This window comes from Notolabrus celidotus, chromosome 9 (genome assembly GCF_009762535.1).
Source record: "Notolabrus celidotus isolate fNotCel1 chromosome 9, fNotCel1.pri, whole genome shotgun sequence".
Classification (NCBI taxonomy): Eukaryota; Metazoa; Chordata; class Actinopteri; order Labriformes; family Labridae; genus Notolabrus; species Notolabrus celidotus.
Window position 1 is genome coordinate 19222956 of NC_048280.1, and position 14578 is coordinate 19237533.

Consider the following 14578-nt stretch of genomic DNA (forward strand, 5'->3'; position numbering starts at 1 on the left):
GAGGAGATGGTAAGGTGTAGGAAAAAAAATGGAAAAGAAACGCATGGGAATTAAGTAACATGGAGAGAAGAAGTCAGTAAGAGAGCGAGAAAAAAGAGAGAATAAGTGCAGAAGTAGAGGTAGGAGTAGGCAAGAAGGGGAGCAAGGGAGCATAAGGCCGAGAGAGAAAAGAGTAAAGAAGGAAGAAAGGGGGTAGAAAGCAAGAGGAGCGAGTGGGCCCCAGCACGCTGCATGTTAATTGGAGAACAGGTGTTGGGGCTGGGAGCAGGAGGCTGATTACTGCAGGAGCCACAGAAACAGACCGTCTCCTCCAGACACACAACCACACGCACACACACACACACACACACACACACACACACACACACACACACACACACACACACACACACACACACACACACACACACACACACATGAATAATTTAAGACCCAAGCAGTGACTAGAGAAAAAGGTCAAAGCAGGGGTCACAGAGACACATAGACAATCGCACATACATTCATATACATACATAAATAGAGGTGCAAGGATCTCCACACACGCATAAAAATATATGATGACAAATAGTCTGTGTATGTGCACCAAACATACTCAAAAAGCTTGCACTTCCATTTTTTTTTCACTTCTTCAGTGTGTATGCATGGAGTAAAAAGATAATGAGCACAAAAGATGGGATAAAGGGCACAGGCCAACACAAAATTTCATTGGCTTATCAAACATTAACTGTTTGCTAATAGGCTGCTCCCAGTGGAGAGGATTTAGCAGTCAAGAGAGAGGAGCCCCTATCAGGAGGGGATATGCCCAGCGTGATTAAAGAGGACTGTAGGTCAATGATTCCAGAGAGCTGCACACACATACACAAACACATACACACAAGGAGGAAAAAGAAGATACACAACTAATCGCTCTTCTCCTCTCTGAGCTTACAAACAAATTTTGGATGATGTTTGGCCATGTTAGGAGGAAGTATAAAAGCAGCGCCGAGGGGGTTATTGGGAAAGTAATGTGCAACAGTAAATGAGAAAAACAGCTGCTCCAAGGTATTCTGGGAAAAATTTCAAAAGACAACAGCCCGATTTTTCCGTTATATGAAAACTATCTTCAGCAGAGATCCTCTGAGACACACTGTCAACAGCCAGCCAGCTCGAACTGAGGAGGGGAGAGAAAAGGGTCCTTGACGTATATGAAGTGAGTGTTTCTAGACAGACAATCCAAGGAAAGGAAGGAAGGAAGTAAGGAAGGAGAGAAAGAGCAGGAGAAGAAGAGGGAGAGCTGAGATGAAGGTTACGTCCATGACATCACATAGAAAATATTTCACATGCGGTCTGCTTATGAGCATTCATCACACTGGTTAATGCCAGGCAGACAGTGCGAGACCTCCCAAAATCCCTCGAACGTGAAGGCCCTCACACACGCTGATTATGGCGGTGGTCATCCGCCTTCAAGCCCGCTGATAACTGGCTGTCAGGGTGAACATTTACTACATATGTGGGCCAGTCTGCTGGGATGAAAGATCCACATGCTTCTGATAAAGGAAAATCTATGCTTTGGGCAGGCTTCGGGTGCAGTGTCGGCTGCTGAAGGTAATGAGTGACCAAAGTGAAACAGATCTCAGCAGGGCAAAGAGAGAACAACAGATTAACCGAAAGAAAAGAGGGAGAAACTCATGGAAGGTGGACATGGACATGGAGGATACAAACTGTATATTACAGACCACTTCACATATCCTTAAGTTGCATTGATATATCTGCATAAACGCAATCAGTCAACACATGCATAATTGTGTTTGTGCCCTAGAGAGTGCAGATATGATAAGAAATGTTTGTGAATACTAAATTGAGGCTTGTTTAATTCCAGGTGCGAGATGGTTGATTCCATCTTGGACATTGTGAAACTAGCTGCAGAGCTCTTCCCTGATTGGCTTAAGGCAGCAGGTAACAGGTGTGCAAAAACTGCAACTACTAGTTGGCCTGTGCTTTTTGACTCTGCAGGAAAACGTGATCTGAGAGGATTTTATTCTTTGTTGGGATCATTTTTTTCCCCTGTTTTTTTTTCTGTAGAGGACCTTAGTTAATATCCAGAATTGTTTTTTGTGTTTCTTCTTTGTGGCTAGTCTGATTAAATTCTTTCCTCCAAAAGTTCTAAATCCTATATGGTTGTCCATCCTTTCTACTTGCACCGCCTGCCATCAGGGGCATCACATGGGGAAGAAAAGTGAGGAGGATTCGAAAAGCCTATGACTGTCAAGGGCCTTCAGTGGATCGAACATTTGCAATAGTAAAGTAATAAGGCAAGATATGATATTTTTTTTAATGGGGCCCAAAACCCCTGGTGGCACCCCTGCCTGTCATCTTCAAGGACAGTAGTGTATGTACAATACTCATGCCTCTGCTTTGTAGTTACTCATTGTACTTTGCCTTAAATGCCACATCTGTTTGGTGAGATCACAGCACAGGCAGTTTTAGTTAACACCATGAAGGCTCTATTTGTTGATGTGTGCATAGATGCTAAAAAGGACAAACTGAACACTGATTCTATGATGAGGTGCTCCTTTGAGGTGTTGGGCACTGTGCAGGGCAAGGTTGAACTCATTACCTGTCAATGATGACGGGGTCAGATGGCGTCTCGTTTCGGTTGCCACAACTTTTCTTCTCACAACAGCGGCTGAGTGGGAAGAAAAAGACAGAAAAGAAGATAAAAAAAGTCAATGGAGGAAGAAAAAAAACAAATTAAACAGGAGGAGCCATCTTTCGTCTGGCCCATCTACATCCACAGGCCCAGACTGCTCTGCTCCACAGTCGGCGGAGATCCAGCAGCACACAAAGGAGGCATGAGAGGGGAGGGGAGGAAGACACAAAAGAATAAAAGAGGAAGAAAAGGTACAACAACACACCCTACAAACAGTGAGAGACCATTCACAAGTGAAAAGCCAGCCAGGCAATCTGTCACATTGATTTCGAAATCAAACTCAACCCCCACGCGGTTTCATTGCACACACACACACACCGTCCCACAACATCCTACCATTCGTCAGCAGTCCTGTCCGAGGAGCCTGCTGGCCACCCCCCTCCCTCCTCCCTAAAGTCCCCTTCACTGCATAACAAAAGTGCCCCCACCCCTAGCCATCTGCCACCCCTACACCTCGCCTCACCCCTCTCGTGTCCCAGCTTGGCCCTGCCCTGCCCCCCTACGCCCCCCTGTCAGACGGCCTCACTCCCCAGCTGTGACGCTTGCCCTCTGCCTCCTCGGCTCTGTTATTAGCCAGCTGTGAGTCACATTCGGGCATCTGCTGGCTACACAATGGCAAACCCCGACTCTGGTTTAGCCCCTCTCCCCAGGTCCTGGACCCCTTATCCTTCCCCCCATGCTGCCCCTCAAATCCTGGGTCACTGCCCCACTTCAGGACCGGTCCTTTTGGTTTCTTCTCCATCCAGAACATTCGCCTTTATCAACCAAATTCTAACCGAAACCCTCTGGTCCCTCAGCCGTAACTAGACGCCTAAATGGGCTTGCTATCATAACAACTGGCTGTAAAACTGACAAATTAAACTACACTTGTCATCACATGTTGAAGAGGTTCTGACATGATGATTTAGCCGAACAGAAGAGCTAGAGTTACATTTTCATTAGTAGAACAGTGTATTGTTCCTCTAAAGTGCATCTGTGTTGTAGCTGTGCTCAAGGAAGAAACAGGAGCTGGTCGGGGACATGCTGCGTTACAGCAGAAAGCAGCAGGGGGTTACCAAGCTTACAAGGATGATGACAGTCAAGCTAGACTTACTTTTTAACCATAGTCTAGTTTTTTTTTAAAGAAAGTAGAGCCCAAAGCGTCATCCCAAAACCACATTTCAGCTGAGTGAGAAAGACTGATGGATATTTGGGTTTCATCCCTGAGGGTGAAAGTTGTGTGTGTTTAAGACTCACCTGCACATAACCTCGTGTGTGAGCAGGACTCTGCACATTTCTGGATTCTTGTTTTGTCCTTCATACGCTATAGGCTGAGAGGAAATGAGGAGCAATGGGACAGATTTAGTTTCTTGGAGCACTGATTAAAGTTTAACGATCATAGCCGAAGGACATATAGACTTCAAGAAAACTTCAGTAAAATTTACCAACCTGTTTAGTGACAGAGTCGATAAGTCGTGCATAAAGATCCTGCTCCGTGCGAACCCTACAAAAAAGAAAAAAAGGTCTGTTTTAATACATTTAACAACCTTTGAAACATTCATTGAAAGTGAAACAGGGGAGTAGAGAGAGATCAAACTGTAGACAAGCCCTTCAATGTACTTTAACCAGTCGATAAAGTACAGACTGCTCAGGATTCTCAAAATAAAACGGAAAGATTTATGACATTAATATTTTTTCTATCTCAAACTCTGCACTAGCTCTCAGAAGGATCATTGAACTCTGTCCAGCCAACATGGAGGACTAAGATTGGCATGCAGCTCAAATTTGTCCCTGACGGTTTCTGGGGGGATTGGGAATTATTTGATGTTTGATGATTATTAGTCGTGTTCTGCTTTGAGGCCAAAATTTACAGCTGCATTCTCACGATTTGTCAAGCGAATCTTTTTTGGGTTAGGTCTCTGTTCACATCTGATTTATTTCCAAAGCAACATGTTGTACTTTGAATAAGAGTTACACACCAACAGGTAGAAAAGTGTCCATTTGTTGAAGAACAAATGTGTTTTGAAGATTAATTCTTGCACTTTTTAGTAATTGGGTCTGTCTCTTAGAGAGATTTTTTTTACACCTGAGCCTCATAATACTTCAAAATCTCACCTGTAAATCACGCAGAATGAGAAAACAGCATGTAATGAAACACTTTTGAGAGATGAGTGTATTACCCGAGGATTTTTTTCATCGAGACTTTAGAGAGTATTGCTTTTAAAACATGTTCCTCTCATCAAAGTCTAGATTGAAATGCCTTTGATATCGCTCGGGGGAAGAGGATGAGAGGAGGGGATGTAGAGGAAGTGCTTGTGGTGCGTTTGTATGTACGTGTGTGTGTGTGTGTGTGTGTGTGTGTGTGTGTGTGTGTGTGTGTGTGTGTGTGTGTGTGTGTGTGTGTGTGTGTGTGTGTATTTGTGTGTGTGTGTGTGTGTGTGTGTGTGTAGAGAGAGAGAGAGACTGTATTAGGGGGATGCTCTGGAACATGTCTTTTATCTTCTCTCCCATGGGTGCCACTGCGATGGCAGAGTAGGGGCAGCAGTGGCTCATGGGAACCGAGTTTCTCTGTATCCCCCTGATCTGATGTTGGAGCACCAGGGGGGGTTGGAGGAGATGGGAGGGGGCTGGGTTGGGATGGCAATATGTACCACATCTCCTCATACATGGGTGCAGAGTTTGCTTTGAATAGTGCAGAATTTGAATTGTGCAAACCCAGTAATTAAAGGACGAGCGGGAGGTCATTTAAGAGCTCAGCAGTGAGGCCGGAGAGAATGTGAAGGAAGATTACTTAAGCAAAAAGGTGTGTGTCATGTCACAGGTGACCTTTTTCAACTCCAACTTACATGTTAGCCTTACTGTGGCTGTTTAACTGATCAAATTGGACACCTTAGAGGGCAGAGAATCAAGCAATAATGTGAGGCCTGGTGTCTGACTATACTCACCATTGCTGTAGAGGAGCTGCAGCTTGTAGTGCGTGCCGTTGTTTGTCTTTTCTCCCGTCTGCTCCTTGGAAAAAGAGGACAGATACATACACAGGGACATGCAGTTAAGCACATTTGGGACACAGATAAGTACAGCAGAGCATCAGTGAGTTTCGGCAATAATCCTGCAGCTCTCTGGCTCCTCTGTGGGAGCAGCAGCATGGAGATCAGAGGGTTGTAGGCTCAGAGCTCATATGGGACCTTTGAGCCGAGCGCTTAACCTTCAGAGGGATCTTCTTTGTAGAGTATGACCTATCATGTCTGATACAAACTCCTAAAACCTTAAGATCAAATGCTCCCTACAAAGAGGTAGCACAGATATATGTGCATGCGTGTGTGCAAAGTGGAAAGTACTGTATGTGAGACTGAGCCGCACTCGACCTTGACAGAAAAACTTCCTTTCCGCCCCCCGCCCCCCAGGCTCTCCACTAGCTTCTCACTTCTTCTCTTCTCTTGTTCCTTCTCTTTCTTTACCTCCACTGGTCTTTCTAAGTGGTCTCAAAGGAATCCTCTCTGGTCCAATAACCCAGGAGGCTGGCATTGCACAGACGAGAGCGAAAGGAGGAGGAGGAGAGGGAGCGAGGAGGTCGAGGAAGTGAAGAAAGTGGGGAAGAGGAGACAGTTGAGTTGAGGGAGAAGGAAGAAGAAGAAGTAAAGGGGGAATTAAGATGCAGGGGGATAAGTTGGGAAGCAACAGAGCTCAAAAGTTAATATCGAAAGTGAGATTGAGACCGGAGATAGATGGCTGCCTGGCTTCATAAGTTTTGTAAATATACACAGAGGAACATTTATTTCTCCATGCCGTCGTTCTACCTCTGCTTAATTACAGAGCAGAAACAGATGCCAGGGTAACCATGCAGAAAATGAACTCCTCCACTGCCGTCATGTTGCTCCACACTGGCCTGTGAGGCAGCTCTCTGACAACTTACAGCCCTGGCATCAGCACCCCCACCCCTCTTCTCCCTGTCCATGAAATCTATAGTAAAACTATGTTTGAACTGTTGACAGGACGCTGTCCTCTGTTTCCAGTTTGGGAGATTCTCACTCCCCTCACCACACGGCAGAAACATCCATCAACACAGGGCATAAGGCCTCCAGATCCCCCCCCCCCCTCCAGTCTCTCTCACTGTCTGCCTTCCTTATTTTGGTCTTGTCCAACCTGAGGAATCCAGCCCCCCCTCCTCATCCTCAGCAGATTTTAGAGTATGTATGTGAGAGGGAGGGGGTATGAAGGAAAAGACACTTTGATGATTAGTTCACTGTATAACTTAACAGGAGCAAGCATCATTTGCATTTTTCAAAAAGTAGTGATGTCCTCCTAATGAGGCAAGCTGCTAATTAGTCATTAGATATTCTTTTTCAATCCCACATCATCAGCTCATGGAGGGAGAGCTGTGTAAACATGAAGCCGTCAGTTGTTCGATATGCTCGACTTTACAGTGAAAAATCAAGCAGAGCACCTGGATCCAAATACAGAACATCACCAATACATTCTGTAGACGTTTTTATCAAGCTGCTGTTGGAAGTAGGGGTGATGATGATTACTGAATAGTGATCCGATGACATCCTTTAATGATCATCAGTACAGACAGAGGTTTAGAAACAGTAACACACCTTGTCATGCTCCACAAAGTCGACAAATGCCGTCCTTTCCACCTCCACAGGCTGCCCATGGCGGTCGTATAGTGCCAGCACAAAGTGAAAGAAGTTGGACTTGCGGAGGTTGGAGGGCGGCTGCTTCTCAAAATGAGCTCTGGACAGAGCTACTCCACTGAGGAAACAACAGAAGATACACAGTCAGATCACACCGCACACCAGGACATATATGACTTCCCAATGGGTCAAAGAAACTGATATATGCTGCTTAAAAAGTATTGTATTTTCAACTAAAGTATCCTCTGACATAAAGATGAATTTGTTGTTTGACTTTTTCGCTGAAAGCAAAACTGAGGATTAAAAATATTTTTCGACCCAATGTAATTCATGACAACTGCATTAATGTTTATCCTAAATATGTTGGATGATTCTCAGTTGTTGTACACATTATTTAGAAATTAAAAGTCACTAAACTTCCAGTGGTTACAAAGTTTTTATTCTATAATTAAGTCTTTCTGATTTGTATAGGCTATACTAGTATAAGTAATTTGCAAAGAAGGAAAGAAGAATTGCAATTTATTAAAAATAAATGTTTTGTTTTTCCTAAACATAAAAAAGGCAAAAGTATAAGTAAAAAAAGAAAACTTTTGAAGCTGTCTAGACCTTAAAAGTGAAGAAAAGAAGCAGCTCCTCTTGTTGTAGATGTATCAGTTTATTTGATACTATTAAGATACATATATCTTAATATTAATTTGTGAGTGAACTACAGTGTCTTAGAAAAAATAACACTAAGCCCTTTGTAATTCTAAATTAAATAAAAACGATTCCCTTTTTCTTGAACATTTTATTTAAAAAACAACTTGCATTTTCTTCTTTCGACTTTGGTTTAAAATCGGAAATATATCTTTATATTATTTCAGATAAATTGACAATTAGCCTGGAGATTATTTTGTGATAGGCGTAAACGTTTTCTGAGATGAAAAGCTCTGAGGGGAAGTCCCTCTTCCCTGTCATGATTTTCAAGATAATTCAGAGAGAATTAAGGATGAAAAAAGTTTGCTAAAAAATAAACTTTCATCGAATATGCCTTATCAAATACAGCACGCGTTGTATCGCTAGTCATTTTTTTAAATCATAAAATGCTGATAAAGACACGGATTACAGGTATGATGATGCTGTTTACTTTTTTCTCTTGGAAACGTCACCACGCTTTGATAACTTTTATCTTTAATCTGGACACAATAAATCTGGGAGCAGTGAAGCGTGGAAAGGGGAAAATGTAAAGAACATGATGAGCAAGTTAAGGGATTCTTGGAAATAGTCTGGGACATTAGAAAGAAATATTAAAGTATCTAAAAAAATTAAGGTTTTGTTATACAGAAGCGTAAATTCAAAGTTGTAGATTTTTTTAAAACGTGCTCAAAATAAAATATGCACATCAGGAAAGCAGCTGCTGAGGGAATTGTTTTCGTTTAGTCAAAAGCAGAAATAATTTAAAAGTTATCTTAACTTAAACTATTGTAATTTAATATAAAATTACGTTTTCACAAGCAATATTTAGACGCTTTTCTCTGATTGGATTCTGCATGTGTCGAACTTTGTATTAAAAAATGTTTTTTTTTTTGTTTTGCTTTACGTTTGGACTATAAAGGCCAATTTATCTCTCGTGTAAATGACCAAGAATTAAATTACTTTAAGAGTTGAAAACAAGGTCACGGGCTGGTCTTTTCTTAGAATTAAAGATTTGTAGTGTGTTTAATGCAATGTGTTTTGAAGAGCACTTTTGACATCTTTTGCAACAAGTAGTTTGTCTCCTTTCTGACAGGAAGACTGTTAAATAATCTCACATGATAAACTGTACTCTGCCCACGAGGCTGACCAGGTAAATAAATTCTTCCCTTATTGTAAACAGGTCTAAGCGCAGCTGAACCAAAGAACAGATGAGTATGTATCAGGTGTGTTTGTACTATACCTTTGCGCCGCTACGTTCGCATCCACAACACCGACATTGCGCACCCAGGACCGGACTGGATCCATCTCCTCCCCAAGACGTCTCTCCTTTAATCCGCTCACTTCTCGAATCAGATGCTCCTGGATCCCGAACATTTAAGCCCTATCCTGCTCTTTTCCGTGCACTTTTTTTGAACTTCGGGGAAAAAAACTGAGTTTAAGAGCTTGAGCAAACAACAGAAGGTCCACCCAAGACGCTGCGCTCCTCCGCAGCTTTCGCAGAGCTTTGAGAAATAAAAGGCCGATGCTGCGTGATGTTTCAGAGGACTTCACAGTTAAAATCCACTCATACTTTCTTTAAGGCTCAAAAAGTGATAATTATGTTCTCCTCCACTAATTGCAAGCATTATCCACGCGCAGATCTCCAGCGTCCGCACGAGCGCAAATGATCATCTACTGAGAGGGGGGGGGCGAACTCGCACAGTTCAGCGCGAGTCACTCTCAAAATAAAAATTTTGATAAATACGTGTGTGGAAGGTCTGTCAGGAGGCCGGGTCGGATCCAAACAGTTGATCCGAGGGCCGTGGAGCTCGCAGTGAGCCGCTGTGTTGAAGCATGAATGAGACCCTCTGCCGGGATAGTGCGTGGAGGAGGGGCCTCAGTGCCATATGGGGGACCGATTGTTGAAATGGATGCTCTCATTGGTGTAAAGTGCATCCGTTGTTAGGACTACTGCCAGATTCAGCATCCAACCAGTTAGTATGGCTGAAAACTTTAGGCATCAAGTTGACGCAAGGTGATAATAAAGGGAAATCGCGTCATTTCGATAAGAAACCATGTATGTGATTGTCTTTAAAGAGGAAATATTTCATGATTTTTGTAAATGAAGTGAACGGTCCTCTTAATGTCTGTGTGCTTGTGAGGTGTGGGGGAAGGACTTTAAAATCAGTATGCCTACGTATTGTTTGTCACCTTCATTATTGTAGAAAAGTGTAATCCAACGTTTTAGCATATTCACAAAATGTAGCCTATCATGATTGCTTTGGTTTTTATTCCTAACAGTTTGAGAAAATCCACAAATTGGCCTGTAGCTATAGGCTACTGATGTTCTGCTGCCCTGAATGGTCTGTAAAAGCAAATCCTGTTTAGTCTATTCATTCAAGTCAAAACCCAACACAAGTGCGCTCGCGACAGGCGCGCATTCAGCAGCTCGACCGTCTGCTGCTTTGAACGCGGTGATTCCGCTGAGGAGGCATCGCATCACTGTCAGCTGGAACAATGGCCGTCTGGTTGGTCCATCAATCTTCTGCAGCGGAGGATGAGGCTGCGCTCTGATTGGCGTTTGGAGCGCAGCCTGACACTGTCCCAAATTAGTTCTTAATCAATAACAAAGATTCTTTTATCAATTGGAAGCTGACAACGAAAGCAGTTAAAAGTAACGCTGATAATGTCGTTGAGGAACATTTTTGTCTTACAAAGTTTCTCAAGCTTCTGCTGATTCGAAAGCTAATATTCAAACGATTCTTGTAATGCACACGCACACACGCACACACACACACACACACACACACACACACACACACACACACACACACACACACACACACACACACAAAGGGGTACAATGACACAACATTTTAGATTAATAATGTTTACATTCGAACTAATCACACTTTGGTTTATAATGTCCAGATTCAAAATGGATTGAGTAAGGACCTAAAATCCGAAAATATCATGTAGTAGACCAACAATTTATTTCCGCTCCCGTTAGTTTGACTCTGAAAAGGAAAGTTGTTGTTTTTTTTTTCTCCAACCCTGGGTCCTTGCCCCTCACCGATACCATTGTTTCTGTGTGGAGTTTGTGCACCCGGACAATGGATGTAAATCTCCCCCCTTTGGATCCCGCCTCAGCCCACCATCTGCCAGCCCGGGACAAAGTCAGATGTTCCCCCAATTATGAGTGCAGTCTTGGGGAATCCTGCTACCGAGTCTCCGCCTTGTCTCCAGGTCCCTCACACACTTCCTCTGAAATGACTGACAGCTGTACTTAGGCGTGAAAAAATCTATAGCCTATATGATGATGACACACTTTAGTAAAATTCCTCCAGTCTGTGAAAGACGTCAAGCGCCACAGGAATAATGCAGTCGGTAGGCTAAAGACATCGGTTTCGTTCCAGAAGTTGATAAAGAAGTAGGCTATGGTATAAAGCTTCCGATTCTAAAGCGAACCAAATACGGCTAGACATTTAATTAAAAACCTTTGGATTCTAAGACAAGCACTTAAGAAGCTGCTGAAACATTTAAACTATTTCAGCTTGACACAAAACCAATATTCGGGGGTTTTATTTGTTTATCAAAAATATTTTATTGGACAGGAGTCATGAAGCTGATCAAACAGGTTTCTGATGTAATCAGTGCACCCTTTATCTGACCTACTTTAACCATTGACTGTCCAAGTCATGTATGTCACAAGTTTCGATTTAGTTTTTCCAGAAAGGGTGTGGGGGAAGAAACACTAGAATGCCCACTGCATTTTAGGCCAATATGTAGCCTATCTGTTTTTATGCGGTATTGACGTAATTTGTCCATTTTTATCCATTATGGTCGCAGCATGTTGTCAAAACGTTTAGATTTCAACAGAACACATGTCGTTATGGTTGTTTTTTTTGCAGTTTACTTCATGTGGACCGGTTTTTGACCTCAAGCAGCCCCACAGGTGCGAGAGAGGTTATCAAACACCGTGAAACTTTCCTTCTTCCCCTCTTCTGCGTGTGGGTTTTCTGATCTGGTGAATCGGAGAGTCAGGCCGAAAACGGAGGATTAGTCCAACCACAAACGTCTTTCTAATCAATTTAACCCGCTGAGACGCTCAGTCCGTGTGTTTTGGGGATGAGGCTGTGCGCGCGCGCGCCTGTGTGTGTGGTTAGAGGAATCAGTGACTGCTAAACCAAACAATGGGGTATCGTGTGCCGCTCGTCCTCGCCAGCATTCCCCTGCTCCCATGGGACACCCGGAGCCACTCTGTTTGGATGGCACTGTGTCCACGAGGTCAGGAGGGGCGTGTTGTGTGTGTGTGTGTGTGTGTGTGTGTGTGTGTGTGTGTGTGTGTGTGTGTGTGTGTGTGTGTGTGTGTGTGTGCGCGCGCGCGTGTGAGTGTGAGTGTGTGTGTGTGTGTAGCAGCTGGTTCCCGTCCCTCCTCTCCACAACACCCGCAACGTCTCTCATCGATCGCTTTATATTGCACAATTGTTTTCTTGCTTCTTATTTAGAGAAGAATCCGGATCGTCACGAAACACAAGGCTTGATAAAGAATTATTCACAAACACAGATAATACTCTGGCCCAAAATATGAAGGCCAATAGAAGACCCGTTAGGTCATTCACTGATTAAAACTCCCATCAGAGTTTATGAGACATCAGCTCTTAACTCCCAAGTGCTATAAACATCCCAAGCCTCTTTTTCAGATGAATTGGTAGACCTACTACACATCAGTAACGTTTACCTGGAACACCTGCTTTGCTCATTGTGTCACAGAAGACATTTTAACTCCTCACAGACAAAAGAGTGGGTGTTGCAACTGTATGATGCTTCCTCTTTACACGAAGTGTCCCAGTTAGTCACTTATATAATATAATTGAAGGTATCAGGCCTATAGTGCCTATCCCAAAGAGTTTAAAAGACAGTTTAGTTTTAGTTTTAGTTTATTTATTATTCATCGTGTCGTGCACCTTCAGGTGCCCAGCCCATATGGACTTACAAGACACTACAAAACAAAATAGGAGCAACAACATAAGAAGAAAAAGAAAAAATAGAAGAAAGAAGAGCAGTTACAATACTGCACATGTCCAACCATGACCTAAAGTAATTCAAAAGCACAGTGGTACACTTCAGACATTTGGCAGTGACAACAAATAAATCAGACATAGAGTGTGCTCCTACGCTGCTGAACAGCATTTAACACAAACTGAGCAAACTGAAACACTTTTTGAGTAAACAGCAAAAGACATGCAAAACAAATCAGGACAGTTTTCTGATGTTTGTTATATCTGTTTCTAATGCCAGAGGAAGGATACCACATCTCAGCTGAGCTCTAAAGCTCCGGCTGATACATTTTTTTGAACAGACAATATGTTCTTAGTTTGGGCTTACACAGGACCTCTTCTAACCATTTGTGTTTGTAAGTGTCAAATAGTTTTGTTTTAATCAGACTCACACTACAGGTTAACATGTTTCTATAAATATATTGGAGACCTACCTTGTCAAATATTTTCGCTAGCTCTAAGGTCCAGGTGTAGCTGTTAGAATAATCCCAGTAGAAGATTTGTTTAGTTAGCCGGTTGTCTGGCATATTAATAAATCTATTCCACAGTCTCACCATGTCGCCCATATGCCGTATGTCACAAGTTTCCCATCCCATGTCACCATACAATGCAAGTTTGGGGGCATTTTTATGCACACCCAGAAAATAAAGCATAGCTCTGTTCTGAACTGCTTCACACTTGGATTGCTTAATATAACCCCAGACTCCTGCACAGTAATCTGAAATCGGACAGACACACGATTTAAACAGCTGTGTGTACATCTTGTAACTGAGGTCACTACATAGTTTAACTTTATTGATAACAGCTCCTAAAGCTCTACCTGCAGAGTCTGAGAGAACTTTTATTCCTTCATCAAATGAGACATGTTCATCTACAGTGAGTCCAAGATATTTGTATTTCTCAGTGAATGACAGGGCAGTTAAACCAAAACAAAATTCAAACTTTGTCCAGAGCTGTCCCCTCTTCCTAAAATGTATAACCTGGGTTTTATCTTTGTTTATCTTCAATCTCCACTTATTACACCAGCATTCGACAATATTTAACAAACTCTGGAGGTCATTTTCAGTCTCTGCAAGAAGGACTATGTCATCTGCGTACAGCAGTAAATACATTTGTCATACAAGAATAGATCTTCTTGAAATCACAACATTACACAACAAACAAAGAACTTTGCTTCTTGTGCCAAGTTGGTGCCATGTCAGTGAACATTAACAATAGCCATGTCAGAGTGAAATGCAGCTATCTATGATGAATGTGTTATGTAAAATCAGGGACCTCCCCTTTGTACCATAGGAAAAAATAATTGAAGTGTTATAATTTCTTACAACATTATGGTTATTTTGGTCGCTCTGGTAACTCCTGGAGTCTTTATTTCAGATATCAAAATGGAAATTGAATTCTGAGAGCTGGGCATGGATTCCCACATTATAACTCAAATCACACCATGGACTGCATGTAACACAGATGACTACAGGTAAACATATAGATACTCATGTGGCAATTCATTCCTTGTTTATCTTTTGTGAATATTTTTACAAGGACTTCTGAGTGATGGCACA

General features: G+C 42.6%; 1 protein-coding gene across 1 annotated transcript in view; it reads right to left on the reverse strand.

Annotated features, from left to right (window-relative positions):
- The window catches only part of LOC117819067 (transcription factor COE2-like), a 28618-nt gene extending 19264 nt beyond the window's left edge, over positions 1 to 9354 (reverse strand). Inside the window, 6 exon segments of the mRNA XM_034692271.1 lie at positions 2597 to 2665; positions 3926 to 3999; positions 4118 to 4172; positions 5610 to 5671; positions 7267 to 7423; positions 9221 to 9354. Coding sequence (XP_034548162.1) covers positions 2597 to 2665; positions 3926 to 3999; positions 4118 to 4172; positions 5610 to 5671; positions 7267 to 7423; positions 9221 to 9354 — 551 coding nt within the window.
- Positions 9355 to 14578: the final 5224 nt, after the last annotated feature.